The sequence below is a fragment of the Diplotaxodon limnothrissa genome, linkage group LG3 (assembly GCF_057381915.1).
Source record: "Diplotaxodon limnothrissa isolate DT_005_m linkage group LG3, D_limnothrissa_male_GT1.1, whole genome shotgun sequence".
NCBI classification, from domain to species: Eukaryota; Metazoa; Chordata; class Actinopteri; order Cichliformes; family Cichlidae; genus Diplotaxodon; species Diplotaxodon limnothrissa.
Window position 1 is genome coordinate 22,262,107 of NC_140598.1, and position 11,052 is coordinate 22,273,158.

General features: G+C 43.9%; 1 protein-coding gene across 2 annotated transcripts; it reads left to right on the plus strand.

Moving 5' to 3' along the window:
- Nucleotides 1-628: 628 nt before the first annotated feature.
- Nucleotides 629-2,029, plus strand: LOC146634943 (nuclear factor 7, ovary-like). 2 transcript variants are annotated; one of them, XM_085350485.1, is made up of 2 exons: nucleotides 641-671; nucleotides 885-2,029. In XM_085350485.1, exon 2 carries the CDS (start codon nucleotides 1,247-1,249, stop codon nucleotides 2,027-2,029), a length of 783 nt encoding a protein of 260 aa, XP_085206611.1. In that variant the 5' UTR covers nucleotides 641-671; nucleotides 885-1,246. The 2 variants fall into 2 exon arrangements, with proteins under 2 accessions (XP_085206612.1, XP_085206611.1); XM_085350486.1 differs by having other exon boundaries at nucleotides 629-2,029.
- Nucleotides 2,030-11,052: the final 9,023 nt, after the last annotated feature.

Here is an 11,052-nt window from a genome sequence, read left to right on the forward strand (position 1 = left end):
GAGATAAAATATCTTTTAGGAGCAGGCCTACGCCTCCAAACACTATCTACACAAAGATATCTGTATATGATCCCCCAGTTATACAAGCTGTTTGTTCTCTTTTTCCTGCCCCACCCTTCTTCCGCTTTTGAATCCTTTCACTTCTTCACTTCTTATTAGTACATTGAGATCTACCAGGCCCCCCACCAGTCCCCTCCAAGGCTTTCCCCAAGTCGTAGCTCAGTTCATGTCTAAGAGATTCACCCTTGTCTGCTAAAATTGTTGTCAAACCTAAAATGAGGATGTGGGCCGAGCTAAGTGAAATAAGTGGAAATTTAATGAAGCTCCGCCTTCTCACGTCACTCACCTGAGAGAAATGAGAAAACAGGCTGTTCCTCTTTCTCAGTACAGAGAGACGCACAGACGATCAGACTGAGTTCAGACCAAACTAGCAGCTTCCTCTGAGTGAGTCCAGCTACAGGAGAGAAAAGTGGAAAACTCCAACACTGCTGCTTCAAGCTGCTGACGCTCCACACACTGAATGTGAGTTTGAGCAAAAACACGGCTCAAAGGAATTTTCAGTGAAGGTGGTAGAGGAGGGAGGGGAGCCAGGACTGACTGTACTTCCTGTCTGCTGTTTTCAGCTTCACTCACAGACTCAATGGCTTCCAGATCAGAGGAGGATCTCTGCTGTCAGGTCTGTCAGGAGGTCTTCAGAGATCCTGTTATTCTGTCATGTAGCCACAGCTTCTGTAAAGACTGTCTGAAGAGATGGTGGAGAAAAAAACAGATATGTGAGTGTCCAGTTTGTAAGAACATATCTTCAAAGGATGATCCACCTTTAAACCAAGCTTTAAAGAACCTGTGTGAGTCGTTCCTGCAGGAGAGAGATCAGAGAGCTTCAGAGGCTCTCTGCAGTCTGCACTCTGAGAAACTCAAACTCTTCTGTCTGGACCATCAGCAGCCAGTGTGTGTCGTCTGCAGAGACTCAGAAAAACACACCAATCACAGATTCAGACCCATCGATGAAGTTGCACAACAACACAAGAAGAAACTTCAGGAAACTCTGGAGCCCTTAAATAAGAAGTTAAAGGTTTGTGAAGAAGTTCAAGTGAAGTTTGATCAAACAGCAGAACACATTAAGGTCCAGGCCCGACACACAGAGAGGCAGATTAAGGAGCAGTTTAAGAAGCTTCACCAGTTTCTAGCAGATGAAGAGGAGGCCAGGCTGGCTGCAGTGAGGGAGGAAGAGGAGCAGAAGAGTGGGATGATGAAGGAGAAGATGGAGGCTCTGAGCAGAGAGATAGCAGCTCTTTCAGACACAGTCAGAGCCACAGAAGAGGAGCTGAGAGCTGAAGACGTCTCATTCCTGCACAACTACAAGGCTGCAGTGGAAAGAGTCCAGCGCTGCCCCCTGCTGGATGATCCACAGCTGCCCTCAGGAGCTCTGATAGACCAGGCCAAACACCTGGGCAACCTGACCTTCAACATCTGGAACAACATGAAGGACATGGTCTCCTACACTCCTCTCATTCTGGACCCAAACACTGCTCATCCACAACTCATCCTGTCTGAAGATCTGACCAGTGTGAGAGGAGGAGAGAGGCAGCAGCTTCCTGATAATCCAGAGAGGTTTGATTTGTTCTGCTCTGTCCTGGGCTCTGAGGGCTTTAACTCAGGGACTCACAGCTGGTATGTTGAAGTTGGAGACAGTACACGGTGGTTACTGGGTGTGTTGGCAGAGTCTGTGGAGAGGAAAGGAAACATACAATCTGGATTATGGGAGATATTGTTTGATGGAAGTAAATACTACAAACACTCACCATCAGCTCCTCTCACTGCTCTCTCAGTTCAGAAGAAGTTCCAGAGGATCAGAGTGAATCTGGACTGGAACAGAGGAAAGCTGTCGTTCTCTGATCCTGATACTAACACACACATACACACCTTCACACACACTTTCACTCACAGGATGTTTCCATACATTGAAACTGATGGTAAAGTGAAGGTGTGTCCGTTGAAGGTGTCAGTGTCAGTGCAGCAGATGAGTTGAGGATGATGATGTTTCTAATGTTGTTTCCTGTCAGTGAGTTGAAGCTGTTAAACTGCAGCTGTCCTCCTGCTGCCTCGTTGTTCCAAAGCTCTTTGTTTCTCTTTTAGTTTCACTGTTTCTTTCTGTTTCTGCTGTCCACCTTTTCACATGGAAAATCATTTCACTGTTTCTCACTGAATGACTCCCCAAACTAGATTTGAAATTCTATCAAGTTTCTAATCATTACAAGTGATTCATGTTTCTATTTGATGTGTAAATGGAGATGATTTAGTTTGCTGGGATATGGACTGACATGTGTTGAATGGGAGGAGCAGTTTGTTGTTGTCTTCTTGTCTGTTTATGACAACAATAAATATGTTGTTGAAACAATGATTCATGTTTAACTCCATATATGAAATGTTTCTGATCTTTGAATTCTGTTTGATTAAAGACTTTCTTCATGACACAAATGAGATTTCAGTGTATTAATAGAACTAAATAAGCTCAGAGTTGAAAGGCTGGAGTATTATGTAAAAATTATAAATTGTTCATCAAATTGCCCTGCGACAGACTGGCGACCTGTCCAGGGTGTACCCCGCCTCTCGCCCTATGACAGCTGGGATAGGCTCCAGCGCCCCCCACAACCCTGAAAAGGATAAGCGAAAGCGAATGGATGGATGGATGTTTATAAAATAAATAAAGCTGTGTGTTATTGTTTTAATATATACACGATGCAAATTTGCTCATAAATGGGTTGGCGTTTCATGTTTTCAGAGTCAAGAGCTTCATTCAATGTTAATGTTTGGATTTGAAATATTGCCGGTAGACATAGAGTGCAGAGGGTTTTTCAGCATGCTTACACATACACCAGTGATGGCTTTTTATACGTCTCTGGGTCACAGAGTCCAAACAAGATGTCCTGAACTGGGCCTTAGAATCAACTGAAGGATAACATTCGATAGTCAAGGCTACACAGGGTGTGTTTTTGTGTCCATGTTTCTCTTATTTCAGGAAAAGGAACAGGAACTGCCAAAGCAAATTAAATCTTTCTAAACCACAAATATTTCTTCTTAAATATTTGAACACAACAACAGTCAAATAGTGAAAAATAGGAAGTAAGCATGGTGCGACTGGAGTCGTGTGTGTCAAGACTGATTTCAGCAGGAATGGAGAGAGGGGAGAGTAGAGTGAACAGGTATTGTTTAGAAGGGTTCAGCAAATCTGAGCTGGCAGCAATCGCTTCAGAGTGTCAGGTCAGAACACTTGCAACTTTTCAGATGCAAGAGGAACAAACTGCCAGAGTCCAGGAATAAAGTTGTCATTCTTTATATTTCAAGAATGGCCCACACGTGGGCGAAAGTGTGGGGTGTGAGTGTGTGTGGTTTGGTCTTATGAACGCACACACTGTCGGTTGTGCGGCTGCCATTTGTCTCTGAACTGAAGCTGCATGTGTGCACATGAGCCAGCTTCAAACTTGGCAGTTTTGTGTCTGGATTAATGCAGGAAGATGTTAAATATTTGAAATACTGTATTTGTGTTTCTGATAATATCTGTGAATACTGGATTACTATACATCAGAAAGAACTGCGTTTTTCCACATTATTACTTCTGTTTTTATTTGCCAACTTCAGAAATTATTTTTGAGAATAATAAAAGAAATATTTGAAAAGAAAAAATGTAAACAATCATGGATGGATAATATATGATGACAAGATTATATATATTATATTTGAGTAAAGGAAGCACTCAAAACGCGTGGCTATCCTAAATGGGCGTTTTTAAAGTCAGCAAAGAGGCACAGAAAAGAAGACCAGACACCAGCGAAGGAGGATAAGAAGGACAGACGCAACAACATTGTCATCCCCTATGTAGCCGGTGTATCAGAATAACTCAGGAGAGTTTTCTCCAAGCATGACATCCCAGTGTATTTCAGACCCAGCAACACACTCAGACAGAAACTGGTTCACCCGAAAGACAAAATGCCAAAACACAAACTTAACAATGTGGTGTATGATGTACAGTGCAGCGAGGAATGCTCAGACCTCTACATTGGAGAGACCAAGCAGCCACTTCACAAGCGCATGGCACAACATAGAAGAGCCACCTCCACAGGACAAGACTCAGCAGTCCATCTGCATCTTAAGGATAAAGGACACTCTTTCAAGGATGCCAATGTTCACATTTTGGACAGAGAGGACAGATGGTTTGAAAGAGGAGTGAAAGAAGCCATCTATGTCCACTGTGAGCGACCATCTTTGAACAGAGGCGGGGGTTTACGACACCAACTCTCTGCCATCTATAATCCAGTTTTGAGATCCCTTCCCAGACGCCTTAACGCCCACTCACATCCTGGGCCATCTGATCTCAGGAATTCGCATGATAAGGTGGGGCCAGGTTTCACACAATGAACTCACCCGAAACTCTGGCTGATTGGGACCCACACCCAATTTCACACCTTGGCTCAGGTGATTAGAGGATCATCAGGGGGTCCTTTTGTCCCTCTGTGGGGGGAAACTCCCACTAGGTTTATATCTGGGACTCTCCACCATTTGACCTTAGAACTGAAGAAGCTTCTCGGATGAGAGGTGAAACGTCTTCAAGCAACTTAAAGAAGTCCAGACGCTTTTCTTTGCAAGCTCCTTTGACCATCATTATTGTTATTATTATTATTATGACACAAAAGTGACATTACTAAAACATGTTATCAATACATAAAATAAAGAAATATCAATCACAATCCCCAACAGTGTCACCAGCAATGCACCTCCACACCATCACACCTCCTCCTCCATGCTTCACAGTGGGAACTTTGGTCTTAAGTGATGTGGTTGAAAAGTTTGAGTGCGCCTAACTTTTGTGATGGTGCGCCTAAGAAAAAAAGTTAGGTGTACCAGTGCAACCATGGAAAAACGTTAGTCTAGAGCTCTGCGTCTGCTTGTTGCTTTTTCTTAGTAGTGGTTTCTTAGCAGCTGTTTGACCATAAAGGCCTGATTCTCAGTCTCCTCTGAACAATTGATGTAGAGATGTGTCTGCTACTGGAACTCTGTGTGCCATTTACCTGGGCTCTAATCAGAGGTGCTCTTACCTTGTGATTTCTGAGCCTGGTCACTTGGTTGAAATTATCCTCAGCAGCAGAGTTGACTCTTGGTCTTTCTTTCCTGGGGCGGCCCTCATGTGAGCCAGTTTTTGTGGTAGCACTTGGTAGCATGGTTTTTGTGACTGCATTTGGAGACACATTCAAAGTTTTAACAATATTCCGGACTGACTGACCTTCAGTTCTTAAAGTAATGATGGACTGTAGTTTCTCTCTCGCTTGGGGCAGGGATAGCTCAATAGGTAGAGTAGCTGCCTCATGATTGGAAGGTTATGGGTTCAACTCTACTGAACAGCTATCCTGAGGTACCCCTGAGCAAGGTACCATCCCTACACACTGCTCCCCGGGCGATGCATTGGTGGCTGCCCACTGCTTCACTAGGCGAATGGGTTAAATGCAGAGGAGCAATTTCCCTACGGGGACTATCACATACACATTATTATCTCTTTACTTAGCTGATTGGTTCTTGCCATAATATGAATCCTAAGACTTGTCAAATAGGCCTGTTAGCTGTGTACCAACCTGACTTCTGTGCAATACAACTCATGGTTCCAACCCCATTAAGAAGGTAAGAAATTCCACAAATAAAGCCTGACAAGGCCTACCTGTGTAGGGAAAACCATTTCAGGTGACTAGATCATGAAGGTCACTGAGACAAGGTGAAGGGGTTCAGGAATCTAAATATATATATATAACATATAACATCGACTAACAGGTGTGATGAGATGAGTGAGTGCACTTCCTGTCAGGAGAATAATGGTAGTTCAAGCCAGAATGATACACAGGATAAAGCTCAGACCTTTGTTAACCGTGTTGTCACGGTCTGGCTGGCAGACCGTGGGGATGTGGGGAAAGGAGGACCCAAAACGCAGACTCTGCGATGCAAACAGTGCTCTTTATTTACAGTGGAAAGCTGTAAACACAATAACTCCCCGTTGCTCCCTCGAACCCCGTGTGCGTGCTTCTCCCAAGTGCTCGTATCCCGTGCTCTCTGCCCCTGTGCCTTCACACACCCCGTGTGTCTTGCAGTCCTGTGTTCCGCTGTCCTCCTGAGGAAAAAACACAGACACAGCCGTTAATGCACCAACTCCAGCAGGCATACACTGACCAGCACTATAAACACTGACATGGAGTCTAACTCAACGATCCTGCGCCGGAGGAAGCTCCATCGCTCTGTTAAGTAGTTCCCCCGACGATCCTGATCAGAAGCAGGTGTGTGGGAAGCTAGGCGTGACCAGCAGCTGGCAGGGCCACACCCATCAGGCCTGCAGGTGGCTGTCCTTCATCCTCCAGCCACACACACACACACACACACACACACCAGCATGGAACACAAGAGCACAGTGCAGCAAACATACATCCAATACACTAATAACAATAAAGGTCCACACTGTTCACGAACCCCGAGTCCCCGGAACCGGGTCCGTGACACGTGTAGATTGAGTTTTGGTTGGAGGTGGAGACAACGCTCAGCAGCAGCTAGCTTCAAAGTAAAACAGGAAACTAACAAACTGTTTTACAAACACAAACTCAGGGACACGAACAGAACATGAGGGGGGAGAATACAGGTTGGAGTAATAAACCACTGAACACCAGAATCAAACCCTGAGAACTAATACAAAATCAGAAGAAACTAGAAAATAATAACAATAAACTCAAAGCAATGGGTCACTGACCCAGGACCATGACACATAGTGGGAAACAGAGCATTTACTTTCAGCTTCTCTGACCTTCACATACTGACCTGTTCACTATGATCATAACACCTCTATTCATTTATATTTTGTAGTGCTCATTATTCATTTTTGATTGTTTTTACTGCTTTAAAGAGAGTGCAATGTTTTACAACTTTAATGTAACACCATCCACTCATTTTGACGCTATGTGGCACCGAAAAGATGAAGGTAGCTGATGTCCACAGCTGTGCAAACACATGAGTGAGAGTGAAAGAGACATAGGAGAGTTCACCTATAACATGAGGAGACATGTTACAGCAGAATGTGAGCACAGAAATGGATGATTCTGTCTTCCAGCAAGAATCAGAGGACATGGTGGCTGTAGCTCAGGTGGCAGAGCAGGTCAGCCACTAATCAGAAGGTCCGTGGTTCGATCCCAGGCTGCCTCCTGGCTGCATGCCAAATATCCTTGGGCAACATACTAACCCCATGTTTGCCTACTGGTGGTGGTCAGAGGGCCCGGTGGCGCCTGTGTCCGGCAGCCTCGCCTCTGTCAGTGCACCCCAGGGCAGCTGTGGCTGCAATGTAGCTGCCATTGCCTGTGTGTGAATGTATGGGTGAATGACTGAATGTAGTGTAAAGCGCTTTGGGGTCCTATGGACTAGAAAAGCGCTATACAAATGCAGGCCATTTACCATGAGTGCACAGAACAACTTTTCCTAATCTATGACTAATGATTTTACCATTTCTGTATTTGATTTGATTTGATTTGATATTTTGGAAGGGTTGGGTCGGGACTGCTATCACTCAATGCCTCTAGATCAAAAAGTGTATCTAACATGTGTGTATGTGTGGCAACGCAAGGGAGTGATGATGAGAGGGTAAAAAGGGAAAGCAATCATGATGCACGCACACTAGGGTGGTGGTGTGGTGACTGCAAGCTCAAAAGCTTTACTGTTACAAGGAAAAACCTGAAAGCACCACCCATATTACTTACGGCTTGTATATTGTACATTTTATATATATATGTTTTTCCCTATGTTAATACTGTCCATATGTACATAGCGCTGCAGAAGTGTACCCAATAAAGGCATTCTATTCTATTCTATTCTATTCTATTCTATTCTATTCAGTCACGCCCACTTTAGGCTTTCAGCTTCCGAATAAGGGAAACAAAAGTTTTGAATATATCCAAAACATGAAAACAGTCATCCTCTTCACCCTCTGTAGTCACTGTAGAAACACACATGCTAACTAGTACCCATCACGTTATAGAGCTGGGCACTCCCTTAACCACACGCAAAGCAGAATAAACAAAGTGGAAAAAAAGGGAAGGGCAAAGCAGCAGCTCTTCTGTAACACAGCCCAGAGTAGCAGTAGTGGCTCCGCTGAAAGAAAATATTAAGTGCAAACCAGGTATCTAGAATGTGCAGTAAATTGTGCAAATTCCTGTTAAAACATTTACACTGACCATTTCCAGTCAGATGATGGGGGTGTGATTAGGCCTCACTGAAAGTAGAAACCTATATTTAATAGTCTTTTGTGCATTACTGCACAATTTAGATAGAACTGTTCCCCCTTTGGAAGGCCATGACAGAAACTGTATCCCATGTACTAAACCCATAAATACTCATTAACCTATATTATCTCAGACCAGGGCCAACAGTTTGTATTCTCTGTATTTAAAGGAGCCGTCAGACAATGGAATTTCTAGAAGATAAAGACTTCGAAACATCATCCCTAAAACTACCCAACTTGAAAGAAAGGATGAACCATTGAGGTAAAGATTCTTTCATATGTTGTTCGGCTCAGAGATTATTAAATCTCCGTCAGTACCGGCGTACAATCGCAGATTATGTAATAGACTTTCGGACCACAGCTGCAGAGGCAGGCTGGCCGGGTCAAGCCCTTCAGGAAGTTTACCTCTGTTCCCTGAATGAAGCTATGAAAGATCAAATGGCCTCACCTGACAAGCCAGCCACCTTTGAGGCGTTAGCCTCTCTCTCCCTTTGTATTGATAATTGTCTGAGGGAGAGAGAGGGAGAAAAGAGTTATAGTTACCGATGTCCTCACGTGATTCACAAGCCCTGTCTTCTTCTCTCTGTGTCATTAATCATAAACCAGGTCACTCACTTATTTCAGGCTCTTGTTGATTCAGGCTGTGAACATAACCCCTTGATTTGTATCTGGCTAGTCAGTTAAATATACCTCTCCTGCCCCTGGATTGCCCTTTTCTGGCCAGTGCTAATGGTAACCATAGAGAGACACTGCCTTTCTTCATCATCTGTTCATGGTTCAGGGTTCTGGGGTGGCCGCTATTTATCATGACCTCCATCCAAGAGGTTTTCAATAACAGTAAAGCCCTGTCACTTCCACCATTCCACGACTGCACCATAGAACTCCTTCTCGGTGTCAATCTACCCACCAGTCACCAGTACAATCTGTCAAAACTAGAATGAGTTGCCATGGAAAACTTCAATGGGTGCAGGGTTTGTTTTTGTAGGGGAAAAGGATGACTTGCTGTGCCCCTGACTTCCAGGGCCTCAAAGAAAAAAAAAAACATAAAAAAATACCCCCTTCCACTCATCAGCTCCGCATTTCAGCTGCACAATATTCACCAAACTCCACCTCTGAAAAGCATACCATTCTGTTCATGGTGTGCCAGAAATAAGGTACAGACTCTGCATCCTGCGTGACTTTTGTAGCCTTTATTCCACACCTCACAGGCCATGGTCAAATATAATATTAGACTTTGTCACTGGTCACCCAGTTTCCTCTGGGAAAACAACCATGCTTACCGTCATAATCCCAGAAAAGCTCCCCACTGCTTCCTAAACCGCAAAAACACTGGTTGAACATGTATTCAGGTTACATGGGATACCTATGGAAATAGTGTCAGACAAGAGACTACAGTTTGTTCCACAGGTCTGGAAGAGGTTTTGTACGGCCCTAGGGGCCAAAGCCATATCTCAGTTTGGGATATCTCCCTCAGGCTAATGGTCAGACTGAGCGCTTCAATCAGGAGCTAGAAGCCACGCTCTGCCGCATCACTACCCATATCAGTGCGCTGAATCTTAGCTTTGAATGTCCAGTATATTCTAATCAGTGCAATTTAAGCATTCACTGAACCTACAGTATCTACACCTGTGTGGCAAATGTGTGGTAAAGACACAGATAATGAAATTTAATTATTAATACAATATACATCATGAAAAACAAAAGCTGAAAATGATTCAATTCAGTACTTTTCTCTGTATGCTCTGTGATTATAAAGGCCTTAAATTCTGTGATATATACTGTAAATGATTTTTAAATCAAATCAAATCAATTTTATTGTCACATCACATGTGCAGGTACATTGGTACAGTACATGTGAGTGAAATTCTTGTGTGCGAGCTTCACAAGCAACAGAGTTGTGCAAAATACAATAACGTAAACAAGCAAAATACAAGAATGGCTAATCTGAAACTAATAAATATATGTACAATATATAATAGTGTATGCATTTCTGGATGTGTATACTAAATGTTTTTCTATATGTGTGTGTGTGTGTGTGTGTGTGTGTACACATTTTTTACAAATTAAATAGAGTAAAAATAAAATAAAATATATAAAAATATACAGAGTTGAATATGTGCAAAACAGTGGCATTACTGTACAGTATGGAGTGCATAATGTTGAAGTTCCAGTAGTGAAGCTGAGGTGTCTATGACGTGTTCAGCAGTCTGATGGCCTGGTGGAAGAAACTGTCTCTCAGTCTGCTGGTACGGGACCGGATGCTGCAGAACCTCCTTCCTGATGGAAGCAGTCTGAACAGTTTATGGCTGGGGTGACTGGAGTCCTTGATGATCCTCCCCGCTTTCCTCAGGCAGCGCTTCCTGTAGATGTCTTGGAGGGAGGGAAGCTCACCTCCAATTATCCGTTCAGAGCACCGCACTACTCGCTGGAGAGCTTTGCAGTTGTAGGCGGTGCTGTTGCCATACCAGGTGGTGATGCATCCAGTGAGGATGCTCTCAATGGCACAGTGATAGAAGGTCCTGAGGATGCGGGGGCTCATGCCGAATCTTTTCAGTCTCCTGAGAAAGAAGAGGCGCTGCTGCGCCTTCTTCACTGTTTTGTTTGTGTGTACTGACCACGTAAGATCCTCAGCCAGATGTACTCCAAGGAACCGGAAGCTGCTCACTCTCTCCACAGCAGCGCCGTTGATGGTGATGGGGGTGTGTACTTCTCTGCACCTCCGGAGGTCTTAAAGTACTTAAATCACTGCTGATAGT

Excerpts from the sequence above, each read along its gene's own strand:
- LOC146634943 (XM_085350486.1), top strand. The coding sequence starts at position 641 with ATGGCTTCCAGATCAGAGGAGGATCTCTGCTGTCAGGTCTGTCAGGAG.